At 32.0% G+C, this 15,794-nt stretch overlaps 1 protein-coding gene across 9 annotated transcripts in view; it reads left to right on the top strand.

Moving 5' to 3' along the window:
- The window catches only part of STAG2 (STAG2 cohesin complex component), a 119,334-nt gene that overhangs the window by 38,691 nt on the left and 64,849 nt on the right, over nucleotides 1-15,794 (top strand). For all 9 annotated transcript variants that reach the window (XM_074277671.1, XM_074277667.1, XM_074277670.1 and 6 more), the window contains exons 2-3: nucleotides 5,056-5,199; nucleotides 8,404-8,482. In XM_074277671.1, the coding sequence (XP_074133772.1) occupies nucleotides 5,156-5,199; nucleotides 8,404-8,482 (123 nt within the window). In that variant the 5' untranslated portion in view covers nucleotides 5,056-5,155. The remainder of the gene's footprint in view (nucleotides 1-5,055; nucleotides 5,200-8,403; nucleotides 8,483-15,794) is intronic.

Genomic DNA, 15,794 nt, shown 5'->3' with positions numbered 1-15,794 from the left:
ACTAAAGTAATTTATTAATAAATTAAAATGTGATCATTAAATTGTAAAATTATTACAGTATAAAAATTTCTTGTTTTTTACACATTGAACTAAATTGTGCTTCACTTTTGTACTGTTATCATATAATAATATATATGTATGTATATTTATATATATATATATATATAAAATATATATATACACATATATATGCTTCTTTTAAGAATGATTTGGAAGCTTAGAGCTTAATATATAACTTGGATTTTTTTAAAAAACCATAATCCTGTCTAGAGCTAACATTTTCTGGTATGAATTTTCTTTTGTTTTGAGATTTGCCACTGGACTTAAATGATACCAGGTATGAAGTGATTTTTATGCTACAAATATCTACTGGAATTTAGATTTAAATCAATAAAAAACTTGGAACCTAATGTGAATTATGCATTTCTAGGTCTAGAAATCTTTTATTTAATTAATTTTATTTTGTAATTCTCTGAAATATGTTGGTTATTGCTATTGTACCTTAATCTTTTGGAACATGATCAGTCATGGTTTTTAAATTAATACAGTGCAAATAACCCAAGGCTATTGTGGTTTTAGAAGCAAATGAGCCAATGTGTATGCAGTCAACCCAGTTTTAGGGGTGTCTCTCTATTATTGGTTTTTACATGTCAAAAATGGCAGAACCTTTGAAACAACTTTTAAGGTATATTCCATAAAGAAGATATATTAGAAAAATATAACATGATTTTATCTTGCATTGCAATATAAATTTTGCAGACAAATAAAAATGCAATCCTTAGAAGATGCTGAAGCATTCATCCATTCTGCTTTATCATCCAGCATTATACACTTAACAAATGGCTGTTTCTAGGTCTTATTTGCATTACCTAAGGTTTTTTCCTGGTAATTCTTAATTCTTAGATCTATCAACAACTATTCCCTTTGTTACCCGTTGAAAACTTGTTTGATTAATAGGGCATAGCCTTAGTCCTATTGGAGGGTCTCTTCCTACTTTTGTAAAAAATATTTACTATTGCCAGAAATGTCTTAAAATTGTTCACTGGGGACAAGTGCCATAATAGATAATTCTGTTGGCCTCTCAAACCTGTCTTCACGTTTGAAAAGACTGATGGGACAAAGTAATGAATGCATAGAGCTTTAACACCAAATCTAGGATCTGATGAAATTGTTTATTTATCTATGTCTGCAATCTCTCTTCTCCAACATAATTACCCTTCTTAGCTGGGATTTTCTATTAAGAAGAACTCATTTCAGTTGGCAAAGTTACTTTTCTTGTTCCAACCTCTGATAAGGATGATAAGTACAAAAAATACTGTTCACATTTTATAGATAGGGAAAGAAAGTTTCTTAGTAGTTGTGAACTCACTCAAGGCTATAATTTAACCAAGAACCATTTTCTATATTATGTATATGAAAAGTTTACATAAAAATACTGGTCATTCTATATTCTCTAGTAACTTTTAAGCTGAGCTCCTAAAAGAAACCAGGCATCCTCAGAGATAGCAGTGAGGAAGGAAAACATTGCAGCAGAATTAAATGGTGTTTAAACAATATGAATTTGGGTCAAGTAAAACTTGCATTATAAAATCAAAAAATCTTTTCAGTGATATGAGAATTTGTCGAGGAAGGTATTGTTTTGTTTTAGTGATTGTCTCTCTGTAACTAAAATATAACTGTATAATTCCTAGGTCATAGTAGGTACTTAATAAATGCTAATTAGATTGGATATTGAGTTGCTATTTTAGTTGCAAAATTAATGAAAATACCAAAAAGCATTATGCATGGTTGCTTATGAATTTGATCCTGTCGGTTTTAGAAAAGGATGGCAGATAGTTTGAGTTTTTTTTTTTTTTTAAACTCCCAGAGTCATAAATTGGTCCCTTTCTTCCTCTTTTCCCTTCTAGGAATAATTTTATTAACTTATCACTATATAGAATTAATATACCTTATAAAGAGTAACTAGGGGTTGAGATTGTGTTTCTAGCTTTGGGTGAGAGCTCCACCTTGTGATCTTTGAGTATACATTTGTATTTTGAATACACTGATTATTTACAAAAGTATAAAGATAATTTTTTTTGCTAATTTATTTTGTTAAATTAATAAAAAATAAATTTAATCATGCCATTGTTAGGCTTCCATCAAATTTTACCTTATGTCCACCTAGGAAATTTATCTTTTGTCTTAAAATATGACCCATATCTACAATCAAAAATATGTTACTTTTGTATACTCATTATCAATGTTATATTTAACTATAAATATGCTCAAGATGGAAAAATATATTCTGTATTTATGTGAACCAAGATTGACTTCAAAAAACCTCCCACCACATTTTCTATTAGCCAAACTGGTTCTCTTGATGGCAAGCTGTAGATATTTCAAAATAAAAAATGCAGAGAATAAAAGTACTTGGGATTTACTATGCTATCATGTACTTAATTATTATTATTATTTTAAATCAAGACCTATTTGATACATGGAACTCTCCCTAACCTCATCCCCATCCTGTTATATCAGCATAATTCTGCAATTTAGAGTCTGGTTTCAGGCAACTTGTGATTTGCTTAGGGGCATATGATTGATCATTTTGTGTGAAAGGCAGTATTTTAAACTTAAGTCATCCTGACTCCTAGGCTAGCTCTCTTCTTCATCCACCATTAGTTTCTTTCTAGCCAAAGAAATTGCCTTTCTCATCTAGAAATAGATATTGATGTTACAGGGCAAATAGAGTCTTTTCTAGTTTAAATACACACACACACATATTCTTTTTTTATAATTATTATAGCTTTTTATTGACAGAACATATGCATGGGTAATTTTTCAACATTGACCCTTGCAATCACTTCTGTTACAACTTTCCCTTTCCTTCCCTCCACCCCCTCCCCTAGATGGCAGGCAGTCTCATACATTTTAAACATATTAAAGTACACACATATATATATTTTTTATAGTTTGTGTAAAAAACAGTTGTGACTGTGATTTTTTATTTTAATGGGATGAATAAGTTGGCAAATATTATTAATTTTTTTTAAACCATTGTTCTGTAGTGCGAGAGGCTTATGCTTTACCAGATACAGGTTTATATAATGTTGCCGAACATGATTTGACCTGGCAACACTTATTGAATTTTTCACTAGAAATGATACAAGGAATGTTGTTACAGGAAATACTTTCATTTAGCATTTTTTAGGGGTTACCATATTGTTACATATGGTTACTTTTTATGTCTTTTGTTTTATTTTTGTCTCTTAAAATGTTAACTCATACAGGGCTTCAAGGTTTCTTTCATTACAACTGGCATTTTTGGACAATAAGCTGTGAAAAAATGTTTTCCTTATTTTTCAGACCGGAAAACTCAGCTGTTAGAGAGGTTAACTAACTGACTTGCCCCTGATTATACACCTAATGTCAGAGGTGGACATTGAAGCCTGAATCCAGCACTTTATACATTATTCCATGTTGTCTAGTCAGAATACATTTATAAACTAAATTTGTATTTAAATTACAATAAATCAAATTACAAAAATAAGGTGGCCAATTTTTTTCCCCCCAAATGACTTGGGAGCAGGCACATTTCTATAAATTCTAGCTTGTGGGGAACCTCTAATCACTTGACTAATTCTGAGAATATTTCTACACACACAGACACACACACACACACACACACACAGAGTTATTTTTAAAAAGAAGTATTTGTAAAAGAAGTATTTAAATGATAGTCTAAGGGAACAATTGTGGATTTAGTCATGTAATGGGCATGTCACTAAATTAGATATTTTTACAATATGAACACCTTAGAAGACTGACAAAATTCAATATGGTTTTAGAAGACAACTCTTGGGTAGTTCAGTAGCAGATTATCTATGCCTTCTGTTTTTCCCTGTCCTCCTTTGGTATTGAAATTTTCTAGTTCTAGGGCAAAGGTGTCAAATGCAGGCATGTGGCCAAGTGTAAGTGGAACCAGATTAAGCTGTAATTGGGAAATATGGAACAAAATAAATTAAAAATACAATAAACCACAGATGATATTATATTTTTATTTATGCAGCCAGCTGGGATCCTGATGTATAGTTTAGTGGTCTTTTTTCTATTGGAGTTGGACATTATTACTCTACTAGGGTTGGGAATGACAGGGTTTTCAGCTTGACATGTTTTATTGTCCTTTTAAGGCCATTTGCTTAAAACTTTTTTACTGGCTAATATAGTACCTGGTCAAGGAAGAAACAAACTCTTAATTTCTCATGAGCCATTGGAAAAGATAATCAATACCTTATTGCTTTGGGGTGTTAACCTTAAAGTCCTTTCAGTTGCTAGATAGTAGTAAATTTAAAAGTATTATATAACAGGGGAATCATGGGCCTCTTAGCTGATGTTGCCAGCAGTTACCAGTAAAGCTGTGTACTGAGTTGCATAGAAACAAACTGGCTTATTTTTCTTTTTCTGATATATATTGGTCATCTACTTGGGACTTACCTTTATAACCTTTATAGCTTTCTAAACTAATCTGAAGTCTTTAACTTTGGAACACTTTACTGATTTCACTATGAGACTGTTAGTTTCTTATATTCTCTTCTCAGTTTATTTAGCTTGTCAGTTACTTGAGGGGGAACAGTTGAGATTAAAAAAATATTTCCTATTTCTCCCCGAGCATACAATAGTTGTTCTTTAAATGAATGAATGAATGAGAAATTTTAGAATTTCATATTGTTCTATGTAGTAGTTGAATTTTATGAAGCTCTTTAAAAAGATCAATGCTATTCTGTAAAATAGACTTAAAAATAAAACTAAAGAGGAGAAGTAATTAACTTTTAAATCAGTTAAATTTATAGTAGAAGTCTTTTTTATTTTGTTTTTCTTGTGGCACTGAACCTGCTTGTTTAAAAAATGAGCATCTAGGTAAAGGAGTAAAGAGGAGGTAAAAACAATTTTTTTTTTGCTCATAACAGACAGTAGTCACTCATCTGTAGCTTTGGAGAATAATCATTTTGTTCTCTTTTCTTTCTCAGCTTTCTAGAGTAAACATGGCCTGTTTTTCTTTTTCTTTTTTTTTAGGAATTGTTTATCACAGAAAGAAGTACAGTTTCGCTTTGCAAACATAAATTTATGAACACATTATTTCTAATACTGTGGTGTTCCAGAAGATGATAAAGAAATGATAGCAGCTCCAGAAATACCAACTGATTTTAACCTTCTTCAGTAAGTAATTTTTAATAGTGATAATTATTAAGATTTTTTGATGTTGTTTCCCCCATATTTTCCGATTCTCCATTGGCAGCAAAAATAGTAAGTACTACATGTGCTTTTAAACAAGTGTTTAAACTTTTACTCTGGAACTGTGATTCCCAGCCCTGGTTTTGTGACATTCTAGTTAATTTAGTTGTGACATACAAATTATTTCAAGTAGCGTGACAATTTTCAAAACTAATTTTTTAATAAAAGATGTTATTTTGCCAAGTTTTTGCATACCCCTACTTCCTCAAACTCCAAAACTGTTGCCCAGAAATGAAAATATAATAAATGAGAGGGAAAATAGCCACTCCGGCAAAATGTTTAAAAAGCCTTCAGTGGTTGTACCAAGCAGTGTCAGAGAAGTGTAGGATAATATAGATTTGAGAACCGGATAGGTCCTGCTTGTGGAAAACCTGAAAATCTATTGCATTTAAATACAATTTAGAAAAAAAATTAATGTCTGTAAATTTAGGAATATTTCAATAAATCTGATTTTTTAGGGTAGAGAAGTATAAGCACACTGTAATCAAAAGATTTTGTGTATAGGTTACATTTTCTGTGGCATTTAGTTTTGTAAGTAAATTTGGGGAATTAAGTAGATCAGAATAGAAATTGATAGTACTTTTGATTTTTATATATATATATATATATATATATATATATATATAAATAATTTCTTATCTTGGGTCTTTTGTAATGTCACTAGAATAATCAGAGCATTTCTCATGCTTATGTCACACTATTTATTTGTTTTGATGAGATTTGGTGGGTAGGAGGGAATACTTGGGAGAAACATCTTTTATTATAGGTACTATAAATTTACTTTGAATTAGCATCTTTAGAAAGGAAATTAGCTGTTTTAGTTGGCTATAAAACATATGATTTTCTTAGATTTTTAATGTCCTCATAAAAGTGGTAATTACAATCACATTATCAATAACCCTGCCTAAGACAGTATAAGGATTTAGCAAAAAAGATCCTATCTCAATCTTTATGAGCTTATTTTTATACAAAAAAGAGGAAAGAGGAAAAGGTGTTTTTATTGGTCTAATAGATTTTGACATTGTTTCTTTCATTCCATTAAAAAAAAAATCAATGTCGAATTGTGATATGGCAGAAAGTGTTTTGACTAGACCAGGAAGACCTGGGTTCAAGTTCTGTCTCAGATAACATGCTGACATTTCCTGACCCTTGGATCCATAATAGATCTAGAACTGAAATTTGCAATTTTAGTTTGAGCTTATAGATTTTACAGGTGGAAGAGACTACTTAGGTAAGTCCCTAAATTTTTCAGCCCCAGGAATTTAATGTGACATGTCCAAGTTCAGAGAGCCCAAATTTCCTGGCATTTTTATACCTGTTATATATATTTCTCCCTCCATTCTCACTCCACCTCCCCAAAAAAATAAACCCCCCAAAACAAAAAAACACTAATAGGTATGTTATATGAAGAATAGTTAAAAGTCTGTTATTTTGGAATTTTTGTTTTGTGGCTTCCTGTTGGCTGTTTAGTTTTGTAGGCTTTAGAAACTTTGCTCCTTAAAACATCAGGTGGCTTTCAAAACAATATATTTTCATTTTTCTTTTCTTTCCTAGGAATTGTGTTGATGAAGTTTTAAGGAGTTAGTTGAACCTCTATTTTAAATATTTTTCATACTTGCTTATTTCCCAGGGACTTGGAAAAGAATAATGCTTTTTTCTGGATTTTCAGAGAAGTTTATAGAACTCTGAGTGCTTAGGAATTTTTGCTGATGTTCCATAAATGTGTTGGAGAAAAAACAATTCTCTCAAGTCCTGTGGTGTGCAAGAACTTTTCCAGTTTTGGAAGGTTGTGAAGTTTAGCTTCCTGTTAGGGTAGGGTATTTTTCAAAGAACAGAAACTGGAGCTAGCTTTTCTAGATATTAGCTTAAGTGTATACTTTTTGTGAAACTACTGATTCTCTACAATGTCACCCCATTCTATTGTCTGTATCCCTGGAACTAGAATAGAGATTACCATAGTGTTTTACACTCCTGAAATTCTCTGAAGGAAGACACCCAGGCCAAGGTGCTGATGAATAATAATTTCATTAAATATTGGTGTGTTAGTCATTATTGTAGATATAAAAAAATCAATGCAACTACGTGACATCTGGAGAAATATTTATTGTTGTAATAAAATGTAAGTAGAAGACATTTGATCAGAGAAATCTAACTTTTTAGTCTGGTCTTTTCAATTTAGTTCCATATGTCTACTTACAAATTTTAGGACATTATGCTAATTTTTGTTTATTGATCTGCTTATATAAAACTCAGTTTATTTTACTTTTTTTCTTGCATGGACCTATGATTTCATTGGTGTGAGGAGCTCCTGCGTTAGGAAACTTCCTCAAATATAGGCATATTTTCTTCATTACATGAAACAGTTTGCTGTCTTTTTTATCCATGTCATTGTTATTAAGAATAATAAGATTAAAAATATAATCCCAAAACCCCATGTGACTATGTGTGCATAAATGAATCACTATTTATATCCTTGTTAAAGTTAATTGCCTTTTTTCTTATAAAGATACAAATTTATGAATTGCCACTACATAGAGTAGTATATATGGTCATAGGACATGGATTCAAATCCCATCTTGCAACTTTGGACAAATCATCTTGTCTGTCTCTCCTCATTTTGCTTATCTGCAAAATGAAGGGCTGGTTTTGATGACTTCATAGTCTTGAAATAGTCAATTTCTCTTCATTTAAAATAACCCAACCTATGCAAACTCTTAACATAAAGTGTGATATTTAGACAAAAAAATATTTTAAAAACAGTATTATAAGAACCAGAAAATGAAAACTAATGAAATTCATGTCCTAACCCCCAGTATTTAGTATTTAAAGGTTTTCCAATTTTTCCTTTCTCAGACAAAATAGATATTTTAAAAAAATATTTTTAGTTTAGGTATTTTCTGATTCATTTTTACATTTAAACTACTCATGTAGTAGCTTAAAAGTAATATGCAGCATTTAATAAAGGGAATATTTCATGGATTATTTTATGGAATTTCTTTTAGTGACATTTGGGCTTGAATATGCAGTTAAATTTCTATGACCTGTCAGCTTTTGTTTTTGCAAAACAAATGAAATTTGAAAGGCTTTCTGAGTAAGTTTTCAAAATTTACTTATCTTGTTTTGTTACAGGGAGTCAGAGACACATTTTTCTTCTGACACAGACTTCGAGGATATTGAAGGAAAAAACCAAAAACAAGGCAAAGGAAAAGTATGTACAGCATTCATATTATTTGTGTTGTGGATTTTGAAGTCATTAAATATTGATGTTGGTTTGAAGTAATTTAAAGTTGTTAAATGTTTGAACCAGGAAACCAACTTTTAAAAGAATATCCAAGTAATTTTGTTGACTGCTTTGTTATTATTGATCTATTTCCTAGGTTGTACTAGTGATAATGAATACAATGGTATTTGGCCTTCAGACCATCAAATAACTTTTCTGCATCTATAAAATGAGAACCAGTATATATGCACCACAATTTTTAGGATGTTTTCTTGTTGAAAAAATTTCTTAAGTTATGTAATATTTTTTGTTGTCTTTATGTGCATGCTTTAGTTTTCAGTTAAATTTCTAGGATGCTAAAAGTCAAGGGTTCTTTATTGCTCAGTTTTTTTTACAAGTAAAAACCATTTTTATTACAGCAAAAGTTCAAACATAATACTTGCATATTTACATTTGTATGTATGCACACATGCACTTTTGTTTTGAGTTTGAAAAGAAAAGCATGGTGCTTTAGAGCTAATTTTATGGATGAGGTTACTGTTATTTCCTCTACCAATACTGATCCGAGTCCCTTTACTTTTTTCTCTCTCTTTTTTTTTAAGGAATCAAATTTATTTTTTAAAATGATTTTCTCTCCCCACTTTTTTCTTCCTCCTTGGGCAGGGGGAAAGACCTTTGTAACAACTTTTTGCAATGGCCACGTGCAATAAGTCTTGTTCTTCTTGTACCCTGATTCTTATCACTTCTCTAGAGAGATATACTTCATACATCTTGGTTTGTCGTTACTTTGTTAAAATTTCTGAAGCTTTTGAAATTTGTTTATCTTTATAATATTGTCAGTGTATGAATTTTTCTTGTACTTCTCAATTTACTTTGTATCAGTTTATATATTTGTCTTCATGGGTTTTTCAGAGACTGCCCATTTCTTCATTTCTTTAAGTAAAACATTGTTTCATTACAATCATATATCTTCCTGGTATAAAACAATTTCTAAAATAAATGTCGGCCACCTTAGTTCAGTTTCTTGCTACTACAAAACAGCTGCTATAAACATTTTATATGTATTTCCTTATTGACCTCTTTAGGGCACAGCCCTAGGAATGGTATGTCTGGGTTTAAAGGTTATTCAGTTTCCCTTTGACGCTATTTTTGTCTGTTCTTTTCCATCAATACTTCGCACAGTATTGGTTCACATCCTGTTGGATTAAATACTGCATGTGTGATCTTTGGCAAGTCATTTCGTTTTTCTCATGATCTCAATTTCCTCCCTTAAATGAGGACTTGGACTAGATGGTCTCTAAACAGTCCTAATGATTCCTTTTATTATTCTATCATGTAGCTATAATGAGGAATTATCAGTAATATTTAGTCTTTGTATTATAGTTATATGAGGAGTTCAGCTCCTTTGCTAGTAATGTGTAGATTCATAGAATTGAAGCAGGTAGGTTAGATTTTATATGGCTATTATATCTGAACTAAAAATTCTCTTACTTATTCCAACTATGCTTTTTCCATTGTATTGATATTATTTCTCTCTGTGTCTGTCTCTTCTTTCCATCTCTCTCGCTTTTTCTCTCCTCTCCCACTCTCTCTCTCCCTATTGGTTGGTGGAGGCCTAGGGGGTGATGGTAGAATATGCTGTATACATGTGTACAGACAAGTACAATTAAATGGATCTTTGATCTCATTGATGTGTATGTTCAACCATACCTGTTTATCTGGTTGATTCTACCCAGCTTGGTTTTATTTTGACATCTTGATGATTCCAATTGAGTCCTCAGTCTCTTACTCTTTCCCTATGACTAGGCCATTTTCAGTGATTACATTTCTTTGATGACATAATTTATGAGAAGTTTAAGTTCTTTAAAGGATTTTTGCTGTTTCCCAAAGGCAATTTGGGCTCTTTTTCTCCTTTTCCTCTTTGGGCCTCCTGGGCCCAGCTCTCATCTGTTTACAAAGTGGAAAAACTCTTAATTGCATGCATGTCATAATCTATATAATAGCCATTATTTAATAATTTTTTCTTTCAATGGTTAAACTTTCTTTTTTGAGTGCCTATGGATATACTTATAGGATATTCAGGCATTTGATAAGTGAAGATTGCGATTTGGATAGTTGGAGTCATAAGCATAGCAACAACAATTTGAACCCATAGGAACTAATGGGATCCCTGAGCAGTTGCTGCTGTTAGGTGGCAAGGTATGAAAATGGTGATCTGACAAATGAAGCCAAGGAATTGTTGTCAGAGAGAAAAGAGAATTGGAATTTTAGAATCTCCAGTCTGGAAGATAGTCCAGAGGTTGTCTAGTTCAACTCAAATCTGCCCCTTCAACAAACTCAACAAGCAAGATCTTGATTTAGGAACCAGCTAGGTTATCTGCAGTGTTATGTTCCACAGATGTATGGATGACGATTGAGAAAAGGCCATGGTACTTTGGTAACATTGTAAAGAGCTGTTTTAGGTGAGAGGTGAGATGGGATTGGACTCTTAAGACCGTGAAGGGTTGAGAAATCTGAAAAACTAGAGGCAATCTCTTTGAAGAGATGTGATGTAGGACAGATGTAGAGTAGTTGGCCTTGGCTAAAAAAGGCTACCTGTTTGTCCTATGCTGGAGTAAAAGGAGGGCATAATGAAGAACAGGGTGGTTTTCAGTTGTGAAAGAGAGAATAATTATAATAGGTCACCTTTGAGCTGCAAACAACCCATTTAGGTAGACTCTTATTTTAGTTTACAGAGGAGAACACTGAGGCTGAGACTGTTAAACCACTTCATCAGATTCTGATTTGAGTTCTGTTTTACTAGCTCCAGGTCTAAAAAGTCTACATACAATGTCAGGAGTAGTAGTATAATTTGGGGTCCTCTGCAGAAATTGTAGGCATGGTTTAGGGTGATTTAAAGAAATTAGGTAGTTTGAAATAACTGGTTTTGAAGAGTGCTAAAGAAAATCATTTTAATGCCCAGTTGAGATTAAGTAAGATGACTTTGTTGGGAGTCCAGTATGATTTTGTAACGTTGTCCAGAAGAATTGTTAAACAGTATACAAATGTTGGGAACACCCAAGGTCATAATTTGGCTTACACATAAATGGTAGCAAGATAAGGGGACAAGGAATCCAAGACTAGTGGATCACATGTAGTTATTCTTATTATGAGAGGAGGGAAGTAAGGAGTGGTTAGATGCTAGGGGAGAGGAGGGAAAGGAGTGACATCAGATCTAGATATGACATTGTAGTCCCGGCATTTAACGGTCTGCATCACAAAGAAACTGGTGAACTTTTACTAGAGCAAACAGTTTGAGATCATTGAAAACCCTGTTCATTTTCTCAGGTAAACTTCAGCTTTGTCTTTCCTTATTTTCTATTGTGGTTCTTGCTTATTGTTAATCTGTTACTTTCATCTAAAATACATTAGTCTCAAGACTAATTCTTCAAGCTGATTGACCAGTTTTATAATTTGGTTAAAATGTTTTATATGTTGTTTTGTGTTTTTTTTTTTTTTTTTTAATTGTGGATTGTTAGACAATTTTCTTTCACTTCACTGGATTTTGTTTTTTTGTTTTTGTTGTGGTTGTGGTTTTGGAGAACTGAACATCTGCTAGTGGGTAAGGTTGGTTTCAGGCTTTATTCTTGAGATCCTATCTCTTCACCATTCTCTGAGACAGCTGGGGAAAGCTTACACAGATAATCCATGTACTTCAATCAGTTGTATAACCAAGATGATTTTCCTCCATAGAAAATTGTCTCTAAAAGCTGGTCTCTTCTTCTTATATTTCCATTCTGTATGCATACACATGCCTGTCTCATAAAGATTTTGTAAAAATGAGAACGGCATATGGTTAGGTAGTAATTTGCCTCCTGTCCCTTCCTAAGAATTGACTGTGATTCTCCCCCCCTCCCTTTCTTTTTTAATCACACCTCTTTTGAGCTACATTGTGTCCATTTAAATTAAATTGCCTCCAGTACTGATTTCTTGGGCATATACTTAATCAGGACTTGATGTTCTACTGATTTTAAATACCATTATGCTTCCTTGTCTGATAGATAATAAAATAGTCTAAATTTGCTACTTTTCCTAATCTTGTTTATGAAACTTGATCTTAGCCATTTCTAGTTAGCTTTGTTGCCTTCCCTACCTAGTTTTATCTCCAGATGTTCCCTAAAGAGTAGGATTTAGCTAGATTAAATAAACCAATCCTTTTCTCATTTTTCTTCAGCAAAATTTATTTTTTTGCTGTCTTTCTATATCATGTAATTTGTTTCCCTTTCTTCCTCAACCATTTTCCTTTTGGCAAAGAAATAATTAGGTAAATATGTTTAATGTAGTGATTACATATAGCCACATATTTACCTAATTATTTACAATGTATTATTGTATATATCTTTTTGATTTTATTTGCATTCATGTACTTTTTGCTGAGGCAGTTGGAGTTGTGATTTGGCCCAGGGTCACGCAGCTAGGAAGTATTAAGTGTCTGATTTGAATTCAAGTCCTCCTGACTTTTTACTCTTTAAATTTAACGGAAACCCACTTTTTTGCTTCATATTGTTCCTATGAGTTCCTATAAATATTTTGGTCTATTTTTGACTTTGAAATATACATAATTATTCCCAAGGATTTTAAAAAATCCTTAATTTAACTTCTTTAAATCTTTTAAGTAGTCTTTAACCCCCCTCCCCCCACAAAACAATGGGAGAATGTTGCCTCAAGAAGCATACTGACTAAAGTTTGGGGTAGGTGGGCTCATGGATGAGTGGGTGGGCTCATGGAATAGTCTTTTTCAAATTAAACTTTATTATATTCTTGAAGGCAGCTAATATAGATGTTCCTGTATCACCTTTATCATTTGATTTCCCATTTTTTAGGAGTCTATAAATAATGTAGTGGTGAAGCAGTGATGACATTTTAGTGATGACATTTTCTCCTAATATTTTTCCCCCTAAATTATAGTAAGATTTAAAAATATTAGGATTTATGGTATGAAAATACAAAATGGCCAAAATAATGTTACCTATGTTATACATGTTACTTTGTCCTATCACAGTCATTTAGTATAGGGTTTTGGTTTAGATTAGGTTTCAAGCCAAAGGAACCTTTAGATTAGGGTCTAGTCCTTTCAAATACTTTTTCCTTTCTTGGGAGTGTGATCTCTTATTGTTTTGCTAATTTTAGGTATATTACTTTTTTAAACTTTACTTTCCTGTTTTCCCACTTATTTATCAATTCCTGTACTTAACTAGGATACAGAGATATCAACTAGGCTGAAGGAACTCAGAACTAAATGTTAGAATTAAGCTAGTCTGGTCACTAATCTTAAAACTGAACAAACTCTAGAAAAAAATTGAACAAACTCTAGACAACGTCTAGAAAGATGAAATGATCTTTTTGCCTTAAGGTTATGTGGCTATTATTGGTAGTGAGCAAGAATGATGGCTTTGGAGTCAGGGAAAATATGGGTCTTAATCCTGTTTTTGACCTTCATTAACTGTGTCACCATGAGCTAGTTACTTAATCTAAGCCTCAATTTCTTTACTTACAAAGGAGGGATTATAATACCTGTACAATCTACTGCCTGGTATTTCTATTCCTCTCAAATGGGATTAATGCCTTTGAATTGCTTTACGAACTTTGTAAATGTGCCATACCTTAGACTTGAATGTAGATCATTTTCATTCACAAGTCTTTCTTATTTTTCATGTTAGTGAGTAGGATAAAGAAAGCCTTTAAATGTGGTATAGCAAACTCTACTAAAGGTTTAAAAAAAGAGAGGAGCCTTAACTGCACACAGTTAACCATATTTGCCTTCAAATTGACTGGAATAAATAAATTGGGAATAAATAAATTGTCGATATAACAAAAGCAAGATTTGTAAATTTTCTTTTAATTTTAAAACATTGCCAAACATATACATATGTGTGTGTATATTTGAGCTTAATTGCTCAAGGCTTTGTTATCTGCTATATCAGCTTAATATAATTTTTAATTATATTAAAAATTGCTTTGGAGGAAGATTGAATGCTGACTTCATAATTCTCTTTTTGCCACCAAAATACCGTCCAAACATAATTAAAACTGCACCACATGACTATTCGTTTATTTGTATTTATATTTTTAATGTATGTTTTTTGATCTGGTGATGCTATATAACTATGAGGCCAATCACAACTTTAGATGATGTTTTTGGTGGCTGGCTGCAGTATATTAATGATAGTTGGAGATAAAAGAGGTCTCTTCTCTAGACCGATAAATAAGAGATGATCCAAGTAAGCAAAAAAATAGCTTCCAGGTTCTGGATGGGCCTTTCTGAAAGGTTACTGGCAAAGCATGAGTACTTTTCTCCTCCCCCTCATTTTCCTCCAATTCCTCCCCCCCACCCAAAAAAAAATAAAAAAACCAACCACGACCCCCACACACATATACATACACACATAGAACAAGGAATGTGAGTGAGATACTATTTATTATTGAAGTAAATTGTTTTCCACAAGTAGTTGAAAAAATAGTTCCACCAGCAGACATTTTTAGTTCTGTTGGACATTTTTTTGTCTTGACAGGTGGTACCCTCCATTTTTTTTTTCAATTTGTATTCCTCTGATTATTAGTGATAGTGAAAAAATTTTCAGATGGTTGTAGGTATTTCTTTTCAATAATATGTTCATATTGTCCGTCCACTTATCTGTGGAATGATTTAATTTTAGTGATATCTTTTTCATCACCACAGTAATTTCTTGTTATGCCTGCCTTCCTCAGTAGAATTTATAAATATTTTTTTTTTAGAGAAAAGATACTTTATGAAAAGATTTTTGCAAATGATTTCAGTGTTGGCTGTTTACCTAAAATGCAAACATCTCTCTTAGTTATGAGGATTCTGTCAAATGTAAAGTGCTTTAAGGTATTTTTTAATTTAAATCAAATCAACAATGTTATATATACAAAGACCATAAAACTTCTAGTTCTGTGATCAATTGAAATGAAATTTTTTCTTCAAGTTGGTTAGACATTTCCCCTATTAAAGACCTAAGTATCAGTTTTTTGCTATTGTTTTTGTTTGTTTTTTTTTTTTAATAGCTTTTTATTTACAAGATATTGCATGGGTAATTTTTTAGCATTGACCCTTGCAAAACCTTCTGTTCTAGCTTTTCCCCTTTTTCCCACCCTCTCTCCTAGATGGCAGGTAGACTAATACATGTTAAATATGTATATCTTAAAAACAATATATACAATATATGTATACATATCCATGCAAATATTTTGTTGCACAAGAAAAATCGGACTTTGAAATAAGGTAAAAATAATCTGAGAA

Source organism: Sminthopsis crassicaudata, chromosome X, assembly GCF_048593235.1.
Source record: "Sminthopsis crassicaudata isolate SCR6 chromosome X, ASM4859323v1, whole genome shotgun sequence".
Taxonomy (NCBI): domain Eukaryota; kingdom Metazoa; phylum Chordata; class Mammalia; order Dasyuromorphia; family Dasyuridae; genus Sminthopsis; species Sminthopsis crassicaudata.
This window is presented reverse-complemented; position numbering and strand designations above follow the sequence as displayed.